Source organism: Myiozetetes cayanensis, unplaced genomic scaffold, assembly GCF_022539395.1.
Source record: "Myiozetetes cayanensis isolate MyiCay16 unplaced genomic scaffold, myiCay2020 scf15, whole genome shotgun sequence".
Taxonomy (NCBI): domain Eukaryota; kingdom Metazoa; phylum Chordata; class Aves; order Passeriformes; family Tyrannidae; genus Myiozetetes; species Myiozetetes cayanensis.
The window spans coordinates 8,995,360-9,010,572 of record NW_026087159.1 but is presented as its reverse complement, the minus strand read 5'-3'; the positions used below and the strand labels follow the sequence as shown (position 1 = coordinate 9,010,572).

The following is a 15,213-nucleotide window of genomic DNA, read 5'->3' as shown; positions in this document are numbered from 1 at the left end:
GTTCTGAAAAAGTTTGCAATTTTCTGATTAAACATGTATTCTTACCTAATCAGAATTTGAGACCCTAGATTAGACCGCAAAGGGCTGTAGTAAAGATGTATACTGAGGTATGTGTTTTGAACATTTTTTTGGAGAGTAAAACTTGGTTATATTTTTACAGAAAAGGGCAAATCACAAATTCTGTTTTGTTCTTCATCTAGAGGTATTACATGCACTAATCAGCAAAACAGTTTTGTCAGGACCTAGCTTACTAACCCAACTATTTAATGACAAGACTGAGTTGGAAAGATGAAATTCCTTGTCCAAGTTCACACAAGCTTTTGTCAAAGCCAAGGTTAGAGTTTATCTGTATGTCATTGCCAAGGCTGGCTGTTCAACTCTGGCAATTATTCTGATTATAAGCAACCCAAACAAAAATAAGAATTTAAGAACACCTTTAAAACTTCAGAGGACATGTCGTTGAACAGCTGTTGATGAAGAAATTGGAGAAGAGCTGTAGCTGTAGGAGGTGTAACAGCTCAAGCTGGGGACTGACTGTGCTGCACCTTCAGCACTGTAATGCAAATGCAGGCTCTGCCTGTGTGCATGCACACACTCTTTGGGGAAAATGACATATTCATTATTAAAATTACTTATGAACATGAAGTAATTTCATTGTCGCACTGAGAAATAATTTGTAAGTATTGCCAGAAAAAGACTGCAAGGATCTCTCTCAACGCATAAAAACTCAGGAAACATTGATTCTTTCTTTTAGGATAATGTTATAGGGCTCTTACATAAATTGATTTTTTTCCTTCTCCCCCAGAATAAAGTACTTGCAACCTATTGCCTATTCCCTTCCATTCCACTAAAATAATTGTTTTTTCAGGTTTCATAGATAACTTTGCCCTAATGTTTCAAATCTTATGATTTACAGTGTAATACATTGTCATTATCTCTGACAGCCCCATCTGTACATAGCTTACTACTTTTTATGGAGTAGGTATTAAACCCTGACAATTCAGAGGAGTGTTTTTCATTTTCTCCATGCCCTGCTAGTTCACTCAGTATTTTTTTCCATATCATGCTTTTTTGTTTGGTTTGGTGTTTTTTTCTGCTGTTTGCTATTTATTTTCCCACTTCAGTCAAATTCCTAAATAAGAAGTAAAAACTAGATGTTAGGAAGGGATTCTTACCTGACATTTTCTCTCATCCTCGCTATAGTATGATAAACTGTTGCACACACATTTTGAGTAGTTTTGCATTTAGGTCACCAAAACATTAGAGTTTTTAAGTTTTCTATCTGAATCTCAAAACTTAGATAATTTTGATTTTCTTTCAAAGTGGGGTTTGAAACCAGTCCTGTTTTGTGCTTCAGTATTTAACATATTTGCTTGTTCCTTCCTTTTTTAAATCAAATTTCTTCCTAGTTCCTCTAACCCATTTAGCAGTGTTGGCAGTAAGGTTAATGCTGTGCTGAATGGACTGAAATCTCCCTTCACTGCACTGGCAATGAGCCAAGTCCTGTGGAAAAAGACAGCTTAATTTAAGCAATCTTATCACCATGGTAATAGCTCCTCTAAAGGGACAGTGAGGTACCAGACCATAACCCAGGGATTCAATTATCATTAATTTATATAAAACTTTGAAGGACTGGAATAATAAGAGAAGTATTTGGGGTTCAAGGCAGTTATGATTTTCTGTTTCTATTCGGCAATATTTCAGAGCTCTAAACTTTGATTATGTCTCTAAACACTTAAAAACTTGGAGAGTTTTGGAGTTTAAGAAGTATACTCAGATCATCACATAGCTGGAGTCATTCCTTTCTCCATTATACAGTTATTTAAGGTGCATATTTATGACTAGCTGGATTTTTTTTTCCTACAAATATCTTGATTATAATTCTCTTACTTATGGGTGTATCTTGACAACAAGCAAGAGATTTATTCTGTACTAAGGTTTTCCTTTTTCTTTTTAAATCAAGCATATACTTATTTGTACTCTTCAAAAAGTACACTGGTAGCCTTTCAAATCACAGACACCTGTACACAATCCCTTTCTGTGTAAGCTGGAGTGGTTCTAAAAGCAAAATTAATTAAATAAAAATACAGATATCAATGCACACTGGCACAGTTTGGTGTGAACTCTTGGAAGGTTTCTTCTTTCTCCTTGGTCTCTGCATTTGAGCATCTTGTGGGTCTTGTGAATCGTTCCTCCAGTGCAGGGACACAGAAAGCACTTTTGTGCCTACATTTTTTTGCCAGTTCAATGTTTCCATAGCAAACAGAATGGCTTTAACAGCTCCCAAGGCACACAGGTGTTAATGATCATAAGCCACCAAGCAGGGAGACAATTTCTGTTTGAGCACTGCAATTCATTAGGAACTTGTTTGCGAATGGAACCTACTCCTGAGTTAAAGGACCAGATTTGGGGCTATTCCAAGAATAAATGCAGGGGAGGGCTTCCTTTAGGATCTTTTCTTCAAATCATGTCAGGCAGTATTTGCTGTTGTAACATTTCACTTGTATTTTCTCATTTTCTACCTAATTAAGCAATAAATCTGACCAATATAGAGACTGACCATATTAAAAACAGACACATGGCAAAGGGTTTTAAATTCAGGCTGAGTCCCATGTGTTTTCACTGCACAGCAGAAAATATCTAAAAATATTTCAGGCTTCTGAATTGTAAAAGATAAATTGAAAACCGTAAATATGACCATGAGCTTAAAATAAAAGCTGTAAATATGACCTTAAATTTAATAATGTGAGAATGAAGGTGTCTTCAATGAAAATAAAAATTGAAACATTTGTCAGCTACAATGAAGTACAGCTTTCATGGCAGCAGCAATGGTGCTTGAGGGTCCTGCTTTTGAATAATTTGAGATCCAGTGACTAAGGACAATAAGGTGATTTCAGTTGTTCACATACTCTATTGTATTTTTTCTTTGTGAGCTCTGGTGTGGGCTTCCCTGGAATTTGTTGTAAGGGTTTTTTATGCAGGCTAACTACAGTAACTTGAACAATCACCCTGCAGATACTCTTTGCTCATTATTTTGAATAATGTTATAGTTTATAAAGTTATAACTAAAAGTAAAGCTCTGTTGCTAATTTACGGCCACCAATGAGCAAGCAGCCTGTTGGCTTTCTATGAAGGACAGTGTTTCCACTTACAAAACCAAAAATAGGCTAAATCTAAATGTTGAAAGACAAATATGATTACAGCTTAATACAAAGAGAGTGAGAGAGGGTCAGAGATATGCTAATGATTCTACCTTTTCATTTTAAAGAAAATCAGATACGTATGTGTAATGTTATTGCCTAGAAATGTGCGTCTATTCCCTGGAGAGCTACTTCTAGGAAAGCTGTTTTGGAAGACTGACTAGTATTCACATAGTACAGCTCTTGTCAAGTAAAATTTGTGTTATTTGTCACAATAGCTGTACAGCTTGGATTAGACCATGTGCATGTGAGTGTAGGTATTGGGAAGTAGCCTCAAATGCTGGTAATAAACCCCAGTTAGAACATACGTGAATATTCATAGTAGGAAATCTGTGGCAAAGAGAACTGTGGAAACTACTTCAGTTGCTCATTCCTTTCTTTGTTTTAAGTCTCACTTCTAACCACAGAATACAGGCAATAAAATTACAGGTTTTGTCCTTCTTGATTCATGGTTTCAAAGTACTCTGCAAATATGATATACTTTATATCACTTACACACATATTATTGTAACTGCTATTGCTCTTGTTTTCCACATAGAATACTTAAAATTTATTGACATAAAATAGAGGGAGCCACAAGCTTATTCCTCCCTACCTCACAAATCTGTGCATTGGTCAGTTTTACTCAGCTGTTGTCTGAGTTGTAGTGCTAAAGCGAAGTTGCAAGCCTTTTGAAAGCTGCTGAATTAATGTGGCCATGTCACCATGTATCAGAGTAACAAAGCCCATACTGATCTATACAAGAGTAATTTATGTCTTCCATGTGGTAATTTTTATCTTTTATTTTAACTATTATTATTAAATAACGAATAAAACCAGAAAATAGTTGTATTTTGGACAACTGATCCATTTCGGAAGCTGTTCTTGATAGATTTTGGCACTGTCCTGTATCTATATAATTATTGTCCCAGATTTCTGCCAGGGATTTGAAGGTTTAGCCACCTGGTTAACAGGCTTAGCTTGCCTTACAGCAACAACAAACAAGTGAGTCAGCATTGCATCATTTCTTGTTCTGTACTGAACGTGAAAAGTAAAGGATACAGATTCCTTTTACATCCTTTCACATCCAGGGTCACAGGGCTGAGTTTTCAAATGCTATATAAGGAAAATATGAGTGAATAAAGGGAAGCAATTTTATATGAATGATTCAAAAAGCAAGTCAAGCTCAAAGAGGAAATTTTAACAAAGCAGTTCTATTCCCAAAGACAAATCTCCAGGGAGTTTCACATTTATTTCAATTATACATGTAAAAATAGAATTATAAAATAAATTAAATAAATAGTATTCATGACCATTTCCCTCTTCTTTCACCCATGAGAATTCTTGTTCCTACAGTTCTTGTACACAAAAAGGTGGAACAAAGCAGATAAAATTATAGGTCAGATTCTATCTATAATGATATCTATAATGATATGTCAAGTCATATATTCATAGACAGCTTTCCTGGGTTGGTTTTCAAGATGAGGGTATAGTGTGTGTGTATCTTTCTTGTCAAGTAGGAATCTTGTTTTTTATCCTATATACTTACCTCAGAATATTTGTCTTGTTTTTATCCTATATAGCTTGCTGCATGCCATATACCAGATTTATTAGAGTTCTCCATCCTGATTATTACCTAAGTTTAGAAGTTTCTTTTTATTCCCCCTCATGCTTCGAGTACAGAATAGAACAGGTAGAAAACCATGAAAGAGCAAATTTCTGCTTCTTACCCCTGTCACAGGAAATATGAAGTGACTTAAAATAAGTACCAATGGGCTCCTTGTTGATGTTTGCCAAAATAGATGAGCAAATGTATGAATTCCAAATACCTTTTGACTACCATCTTCATATATTTTCTGGTCAGACCAAAAATCAGAATCCTTCTTACGTTTCACCTACTGTACCTTAAAAATTCCCATTGTACTTCCGTTGACATCTAAAGGAATTATTGCAATTAAACATTGCTATAGATATACAGTTATATACATTACATGAAGTTACAAAATTTAGCTCAAAAGCAATTTTCAGTAATTGAACTGAAGTCATCTTAGTTTTCCTATCACAAAGCTTTGCAGCAATTAGTAATGCTTTAAGTAACTATTTCTCAAATGTTAAACACACACAAGTACAAGTATCTTCCTACTTGGTTTATCCAGGAGAAATGCAGACTAATTTTTTGGCCAGGGTATAGCAAGGTTTGTGTTTCTAACTCACCTGGTGGCTCCCTTTCAAATCTGCTTTTGCTCTTTTTTTTTTTTTTCCCTTAAAAATATGTAATTTTTAATAGAAATGGAAAGAAAGCATGTCATGGGAACACATGAAGGTGGACTTGTAGGTCTACAGATGCTTGTCACTGAGTAAATGCATAGAACTTACAGAAGTGATACCAAGCCCTTGACAAAGTTGAGGGACATTCCTACAGTACTGGGATATAAACATATTTTCTCAGAATTTAATTATGGAATTCTGTGTGGGGTTAATCTGGTTTCTGTCACAGTATTACGTTACCGCCACATGAATTCAGTTGGGATGTTGCTTCACGCGTAGCTTTTATAAGACTTTAATTACTATTCCAGATAAGAAGCCAAAAGTACATAACGAAATATCCTGATAGAGAAGAGTGTTAGAGGACTCTTCTCTAACCTCCTTCTGGCTGAGAATTCATCATTGGTATGAACTGCACTCTTGAAGTTATCTGCCGTTCCTCTTGAGGTTAAACGAGCGCTCAGAGGAGCCGCGTGAAAGTGCTTCTTTGCAGGATGCAATTGGTTCTGCCATCAGCAGGACTGAGAGGTCTAATTTCATGCCTTGTGTCACCTGAACTCCCCAATAACTCCCTTCCCTCAGTGCTTTTCTCTTTAGTGAGCACGTCAGGGCAGGTTGAGACGTGGCTGCTGATCAGCCTCTGTGTGTTCTGCTTCGCTGACCAGCGTGTGCTGTGCTGGGCACTGCGAGAGGGGCTTGGAGAGGGCAAAGAGCTGAGTTTAGCAAAGGAAGCTCACCAGGCCTTTGGCTGGTTTTATTGCATTTGGGGAGTGCGGTCTGGTGGTGTTGAGGGCTTTGATCCTACCCCACCACAATTTTTTTGAGTCTGGTAGGAGCTTTTTCTTCCAGTTAACTTCACCTGAGAGGATGCAAAGTTCAAAATTTTTACATTTGTAGAGGTGAACAGATGGATAGGCAGGCAAACAGGTGTGGTTACCTCCAAGAGGAAGTGTTTTCCAACTGCCTCTTCTATAAATGAAGTTATTACTGAGCCTTTAATATTTATTTATGTGTTGGAATTATCAGTGTAATAATATTAAGTGACTTTTATTTCACAAATAAGTGCCTTACAGTTTAGGTCCTATATTTCTCTTTTAAAGAGAATGTTATCATCTTCTTTATGGATGTTTTTGATGTTTTTGTGAACATTTAGAATTTCCCCACTTGAAAGGAGTGGTGTTATAAATTATCCTTATAAATTCTCTGATTTTTCTTGTGTTCGCAGTTTACAAAAAAAAAAAAAGCCTCAGCTTTTCTCCTCAATCAAATATTAAAGCACACACCAGGCTGCAGTCACATCTAAACTTTTGAACTGCAGGTTTTATTATTCTGCTCTTTATAGAGAGTGTCTGATTTTATAGAATTGATAGCAATAGTTTAGCGTGTCCTGACATCCTTTGGGAACAGTGGTGTGCTCAGACAGATGAGGAGTCGTCTGAGTTTATGAGAACATAGTCACAGTCTAGCTTTGGAAATCTGTCTTTGTGCCACCAGTGTTTTTCAAATTCTATAGAAATGTCTTTGGGTACTCAATATACTCTCAGAAAAATGGAAGGCATAAACAATTGGTTTTTTTAACATGTTCTCAACGTTATTTCACTGGTAGCTCTGTTTCAGTGTACCATCGCTTCAGAATCTCAGTTTTCTTACAAATTAGAGCAATGTAAATTCTACTCTGTGTGATTGGAGTCATCTGTCCAAAAGGGAGTGAGCTGGATCCACCTTCTGTGCTCTCTTCTGATAATAAAGGAGTCCCTCTGCACACTGGCATTTTACCATCAAGCCCGTTTTATAAATCCCTTTGCAAGAGAATGAAATTATTCCTGGCTATTGATTGGAGGCTGTTAGAGCCTTAATAAGAACAACTTTCAGTTAAACATTTCCTTCCCTTTACCTCTGATACCTTTGAGCTCTGCTCTGTAAAGGACTATCTGCACTGCCAATATCAGACCTTTTTGCTGCAGTTTCCAAAAAATTTAAAAGAGAAATTATCGAATAATTAGATTTTGTCATGATGTCTTGAACACAAAAAGCAAATAGGGAACAACTGACTTTCAATATTTATAAAATTTGTGTGTATATATATGTATATATGTGTGTGTATATATATATATAAGCATATACTTCTTATATTTATATGCTTATACCTTATAACATTATATGGTGATTCTGCTTCTATTTCTTTGAATATCAGTGGGCATTTTGCCTTTACATTCTTTCCTACCAGAAGTCTGAGTGACTGTTTCTTGTTAACTGCTGACTGAGAAGCTTCCCATACTTGCAAAAGCCTCCATGTGTGACAACAAAGCATTGAATCCAAAATAACCAGCTATGATCTCTTGGTCTGATAGGAAGGAAGCAGGTTTATAAAGTCCTGTTGGCAGTTCTGTTACTTCATTTGAATGTATTATTTTACTATATTTGAGTTTAGAAATTTTGAACTTGCTCACAGGTAACATTACAATGCTCAGAGCATTGCCATCTTTATAATGTATATATCTACAGCTGTGAAAGTCAGTGGGAAGGAAAACTCGACTGTGTTGTGTGATTTAATGCCAGGATGCTGCACTCAGTCAGGGTTAATTGTCGTGTTTTGTCCGAGTGTGGTTCACTTGGGTAATTACTATGATGAGAAGTAACTAGTACTCAAATTTCATTCTCGTGGTCTAATCATAAGATTCCTGATTCATGGGCACTGTAAACAGCAATGCAAGCTAACCTTTCTTTTCTCATTTACCTTCTTTTTTATGTAACTATCTGAATAAAGGGCTCTTTAAAAGACAAAACTGCTCTGTAATACCTTTTTATTTTCTATAATCTAGCATTTTGAAAATTGTAACCTTTCTTTTAAAATCTTGCAATGGAAATACATAATATCATAGTCATTACACGATTTTAGCAGTTACCTTTTCAGGAACATGTATTTACAATAGTCTTAAAGTCAAATGTCACAGTATAACCATGTTTCATACTCTTGAGTGTTTGATCCTGCGTACATCCTGCTGTGTATCCATCAAAGAAATTCTACCAGCACGGGTTGATTGATCCACATATGCATTCAAAAACTTTTCTTGTGCTTTGCTGAAGGGTGTAAAGGTACATTTACCATTGGGAAGATTCTAGATCACGTCAGCACTGGCCAGTTAACTTCAACTGTAAAGTGTCTTTGACTTTTGGCTTGCAGGCATCACAGTGTCATCATATTCTAAATACAAGATCCTCCTTCAATTTTGGCAGAAACAACTGAGGGCAACCTGTACCCCCAGCACAGGTGATATGGTAGGGCTTATCTGAACTGCAGGTTGGTGGTTGCTTCACATCATTGTCTAGGTTCCAGAACAAGAGCTGGCAAGCTTGGGAGAGTTGAGTGCTGGTCTCTAGGAAATGCCTCCCTGAGTTGGGGTCCTCAGCTGAAAGTCTACAGAGATTGAGGCTGAAACAACACTCGAGTGGCAGCCCTGTGGTCCTTGTTCTTTCAAGCTGTGTAGTGTCAGTGCCACTTCCCTTGCTTTCTCAGCTCAGACCTCATGGCTTGAGACAGGGGAGCACTGAGATGTTCTAAACTTCTTTGGGTGCAGGCTATGGCATGAAATTTAGATGTGCACCTGGCAGAAAAGAATGCAATGAAGAAGTTTGCTCCCTTGGATAAAACAAAGGAAAGAAGGTCCAAAGAAAGTTGGTGTTTCCAAAAGAATATGTGGTTGGTATGGTCAGCCCTGAGCTTGCCCTTTTTGCTGCAGTTTCTTTATATGTAGCACAAAAAGCTATTGCTTAGCGTTAAGTAACCCTTCCCAAATTCTCTTGGAGAGCACTTGCCAGTCCTGAAAACCACCCTTTGTCCTATAAGCAATCACTTTATATTTCTGCACCAGAGCCTGTTTTGCAAGGTTCATTTCTGTACCTTAATTTTTGTGCTAATGTAAGTCTTTGCTATTTTTTCTTGAAGGCAATCAGTCCTGAAAAGTATGCTGAAATAGGTCTCCAAATGAATTCTTTCCTAGTGTGTTTGAGAATCACCACAGTAGGCAAAAGCATTTGCAGAAAAACTGCTCTCAAAATAGCTCAATTAAGAAGAGTAAAGAAATTGTACTCACCTATGCAGTAACTGCAGTCCTTCAAAATGGATTATCCCTGTAGATCAGGTGACTAAGTAATCACCTTTTTTTTTTTTTTTGCTGTTATTTCCTATAATTCCATGGTAAAAAATAAATGGTCAGAGTAGTAAGTGGCTTCAGCATATTGTGGGTACTCCTGGTGAGTTAAACCCAGTTGTGTGTTTCTGGATGGAGTGGGTACTGCTGGCAACAGTTCCCCTGTCTCTGGCACACTTGTGTATAAGGCACACAGGGGCTGCTCATCTTTGGGGGATCCCATGTACTCTACTGAGAAACAACCTTTCCTCAGCAATATTCTGAAACACTGGGAGGATAGTTTTGCATTCCTTTGTATTATGTCATGTCACTAAAATGTTGCTGGAAATCCTATGGTGTAGTTGAAAAACTTCCAGTATAGAGGGTATTGAAATAAGCATTTTCCTGTCTCTGCTGTTCTCTATGGATGTGTGCAGTATTTACCACACTGTGCTTATATAGGTTTATACAACCACATAGTGCTTATATAGTTCCTTTCACTTTTTACATCACAAAGTGGTTTTAACAACATGGTTCTTTGTCTTCTTTTTGTAGGCATTTCCTGTTTAAACACGGATCTGGGTCCTCAGCCATCTTCAGCGCAGCCAGTCAGAACTATCCCTTAACATCCAACACTGTTTACTCTCCACCTCCTAGGCCTCTTCCTAGAAGCACCTTTTCCAGGCCTGCCTTCACTTTTAACAAACCTTACAGGTGTTGCAACTGGAAGTGCACTGCTCTGAGTGCCACCGCGATCACGGTGACCCTGGCGCTGTTGCTCGCCTACGTTATCGGTAAGCCCCTCTTCCTTCCTCTGCTGAATTATTCTTTATCTTCTCTGTTCTGTTGTCTTGCCTTCTTTACCCTAACACAAATCATGCTTTGCTATTAGTGTTTGCCATATTTGCTTTGTAAATTCTGGAGAGCAAAACACCACGTTGGCCAAAGGTTGAACACAACATGGAATCCTCATTAACTTTCTACTCTGTTAACCTTGATGCTGCCTAACAGAGAAAGAAATATTATTCAAGATTACATGTTTATACTAGCAGAGGACTCCTACTGATTTTAATTGCTGTGATATTTTCTTAAATCAAACATTTGGTTTTCATACTAAGCCTTACAACATTGTTGCTCTCAAAGAATTGTCTGGAAAGACCAATAATGTTTGATTGTATTTGGCCTTGCTACCTTTAATTCAATTCTTTGGTCTTTTCACCATTTAAATCTTTAATAATTTAAATCTTTAACATTTTTCCTCTCAATTGTCATATCATTGGCTAGAATGACAACTAACTCTAAAAGTACATAGTATTTTACATCATATGTTCTAAGATACATTTTGTTATCACTTTATTGAATTCTTGTTTGAAAAAAAAAGTTACATAGTACATAACTGTAATTTTGTTAGCAAAATATCTTGGCAGGATTTACTCAAGTAGCTCAAATCAGCTTCCTGTGGTTTGTTTTTGGAAGACAGGTATATTGAAGGTGGACTTGAAGTCATTGTAGCTACAATGTACATAGGGGAGCAAGTCTTTGTAATTTACAATGTGACATTAATTATCACAAAATTGTTTTTTCAATCTGAATTAAAAATATTCAAGAGCATTCTGTTTGTGGAATCCTAGAATGTCACTGTGGCTTCTGTAAACATGGGAAAATCTAATTAGTTTTTGCTGACTTACATGCACTCTTAGTCTGTTGTTTGAGGTGTCAGGTCACAGGTGGCAGGAACCAGAGTATCCCCGACAATCTTATAGTTTGAATGGGAATAACTCCAGGTTTGCCTGAAAGAGCACAGTTCATACTTGGTAAAACTTGACAGAGATCCAAGTACAGATACTTCCAAAGCAATAAGTGGCCATTGATTTTCTATATTCTCTGAATAAATGTCTGTATAGTGAAATTCATTACAATTGCAGCCATTTCTTGTTTTCCACTGGGTTGGATTTTTTTCCTTTGTCCCACAGTGACACAATTTCGGTTACTGTCAGCAAGATGCTCATCAGGAGGGAATTTTTTCTAACATCCTCATCTAATGCATATGGGAAAGCAGATTTGATCATTTCTGGTGTATGATGATTTGAAAGCACCTGAGGATCTCGTAAGCTCCATTAATTGCAGATTTACATAACAGCTGGTGAGCATATGCCCTCGGTTAGGACTGGCTGTATAATTTTTGCAGCCTCATCTGTTTGCTACACATATCCCACCCACACCATTTAGATTTTATCTGGATGAAGCACTGCCTGTTTCATCCCTTTTTAAATTTCAGTCTGCCACTGAAATTTTTGTAACTTTCTAGGGATATACTGGTGCATGTCATCGGCCTGAGAAGGCTGGAAGCGCTCCTTGTCACCAGGAATTAAAAAGCTCTGTATGAATCTCCTGTAGACGTGGCTGTGTTTGTCATAGCTTGGTAACATAAGGGTGTAACATGCTTTCTTTAGTTAGTCAGAAGCAGGTAAAATAGAGGTGTCTTTGCATTTTATAAATTATTATTTTTTTTCTGCTTACATATTCTATGGAAAAATAGAAATTTCTGAACCAGGAATTCTAATTCAGAAAACTTTCAAGATGTCATTATTTGCTCTTGTTTGCCCCAGACATTTTTCAGTTGCATAAGCTTTCCTTCAGATTCAGGTACTACTAATTAGCTTATTCCAAGTTAATATTCCTGCTGCCCATCTCTGTTTGGTTAAATATTTAAATAAGTTTACGGTCTCTTCTCATGACTCAGGTACCTTAGTTCTTTCCCTTTTGGTGGGTATGAATAATAGCATATAAACTGTTTTCAAAGTTCACTGCTGTGTAGGCTTGCATATTTTGCACTTCAGAAATTTAAATGTGCATGTTTTAAATAAGAGTAGTGTAATATAGAAAATCAGACTGTGTGTAACGCTCTGAAGTTAAAATTCACTCCCCCAAATATTTTCTCTTTGCTCACCATGATTCCAGTCCCACAGTCCTCTCTCCAGGCAGGTTTTCTTCAAGTCAAAGAAAGTTATCTCTGAGCAATCGCTACAGACTTGGGCCCAAATTGTAAAACAGAACTCATTTTAGTTTTAGGACCAAAGGTAACCTGAGATCAGCTCAACAGTTGTTACTGGAAGAATAAGGGGGACTTTGTAAAGGCAAAATTGTTTTCATTGTTGTATTTTTTTGGCATAGCCTGCATTAACTTAATGAGCTGCAATTTCAGGCCAAATGAATATTGGTCTGTGTTGCTATATAGAGTATAAAATACCCTGCTATTGTGTAATGTTATTGTAAGTATTCTCTTTCTTTTTTGTCATTGCAATAAAAAATAAAGAAACTATCAGCAATTAAAGAAGAAATTTGACTAAAAATTTTAAGATTAAATTAGGCAAATACAAGTAGAATAAGAAATATAATATTTTTGGGTTTTTTTTGTAGGACCACATCGTTTTCTTTAAGCCCAATAAAATGGGTGATGTGGCTGCTCATCTAGTCAGTTTATTTTTAGCCCATTAGCAAGTAGGATTTTCCTTCCATGATGCTTTACCATTTTATCAGCAGCTGATTTGGACTTGCAAATCACTGGTCCTATTGATCAAAGGTGCTGAACCCCTACTGGTCCTATTGATTTCAGCAGGTGATGCAAATGTTCAGTGCCTCTGAAAATTGCATCTCATGTTCTTGGATTTAACCATCTCTGACTATGAAATGACTATTTTATATACAAATGTATTCTCAAGTATGAATAGGAAGTTTTCCCTATCCTTCATGGTATTATCACTATTTATGAGTATGCACTGGAGATGGGTGTTGGGTCTTAAATTACATTCACATGGAGGGTAAGGAAATTAAAGCCTCTCTGCTGCTGCCACATTGACCTGCCATTTCCCACTCTGTGTGTTACAAGGTAGAGGAGTGATGGTTTCAACACTGGGAAAGGCCAAGCCAAATTTTAAGGACAGATGTATCTCAGTGCATAGATTTATAACGTCGGTTGCATAGCTTTAAACAATATAAAATAGTAACAAAAATAGAAATTAGGCAGAGAAGGCTCAAGGGGAAAATATACTGATTTACACTGGAGAATAGAATGGTATAGTAAACAGTGCTAAATTTCAGGGTTATGTAAAAGCTGTGATGCAGATGCACAACCCTGAAATGTCATTGAACTCCTTAGTGGGAGGACACTCCCTGGGACAGGTTCATCAGGGTCTCACAGCTGGGAATCGTGGTGTCTGCTCTCTCAGGTCCTGGGTCTTACTGAGGAGCTTGATATTGTCACAAATCTCTAAGTAGTCAGAGGAGAAAGCCTGACAACATCTGCTGTTGTCTAAGATTAGGTTTTGTTTGTTCCTAAGTCTAAAATACAAGTCAGTAATGAAAAATGAAACCATCATCCCTTTAGGAGGATTGCAGGAGAGGGGGAGTATATTTGTATTTTCAGGTATAAAAATATTTTAGCTATAAAGAAAGACTGCTTGAGAAAGAGGAGAATGCTGAGGGTTAAGATGGTTGTAACAAATATATGGAAATATATGGAAAAATCCTTATTTCATCGTGCCTGAGTTGGTCCAAAATAACTTATCACTTTACTATGGATTTAAAGAAAGTATTCTTAAGACTGAATCACATATTAGCAGTCTCAAATTTTCAGATTTGTTAGGGGCAGAATGAAATAGTATTTTTTTTTTATAAAATGAGCTTACCAAAGATCACCCCTTCTGTAGGTCAAGATCAGAACTTTGACTCTTATTTGTGTGCAGATATTTTCACCTTTTGCTTCACCTTTACTAGAACTGAGACACTGATACATCCGTGGCTTTGTGCCACAGTAAAATCCAGTTTTATAAGCAGAACCTGCTAGCAGTTACAGAAACAAATAATTTTCTGGCACTTAATCAGAGCAGGTGCAGAAAGAGTAGTCAGCTGCTGGTGTGCAGTCTATTACAGCTCTTCTAAAGTCTGGGCTTCAGGGAGATGATCTACTGAGATTCTGTAAAATAACTGGAAACAGCAGAGAAAGCTAAACAGAAGCCTTGAGTGGAGGTCAGCAATTTGGAGGGACTTCACATTTGCAGGATTTTTGTCCTCTGAAGTTCATCTCTCAGGTTGTAAGTACTTATTGCACAGGACTTTTTTGACGTCTCCTCACTACTGAGTGTCTCTTTTGCACCGGAGCCAAGGCTCTTATTCATATTCTGCCAAACATGTAGCACCGGAGTTGACAAGCTGTGCTTACACAGAAGGTAGATAAGAATAAATTAAATTAGATCATTGGCTTCGTAGCAGATGGTGGGTTAATCCAGTTTACAAAGCGAGTTCTGAAAAAATTGCTTGTATCTTTGTGAATATTTACTTCAGTGTGCCGTGGAATTGTGGGGACTGAGGTAGACAATCTGGAAGTGTCAGTTTGTTTTGTTTAAATGTTGAATAAAATAAGCAATCTGGCCATTTACTTCAGTGGTAAAGACCCAGGCTTCGGTTCTGAGCATGGCCCAACTGGTTTCACTTACAGCAATAAAATGAAGCAACCAGAAACCTGCCTCTGGATAGCACAAATCCCTTAGGCAGCATAAAGTAACATTGGCTTTATATCTCTTTGTTCCCTGAAGGGAATTTATGGAAAGGGTAGATGATGTAGGCCTTTAATGTATCTT

At 37.1% G+C, this 15,213-nt stretch overlaps 1 protein-coding gene across 5 annotated transcripts in view; it reads left to right on the top strand.

Moving 5' to 3' along the window:
• TENM1 (teneurin transmembrane protein 1) overlaps positions 1–15,213 on the top strand; it is a 303,243-nt gene that overhangs the window by 154,166 nt on the left and 133,864 nt on the right. For all 5 annotated transcript variants that reach the window (XM_050310928.1, XM_050310926.1, XM_050310927.1 and 2 more), the window contains one exon: positions 10,130–10,368. In XM_050310928.1, the coding sequence (XP_050166885.1) occupies positions 10,130–10,368 (239 nt within the window). The remainder of the gene's footprint in view (positions 1–10,129; positions 10,369–15,213) is intronic.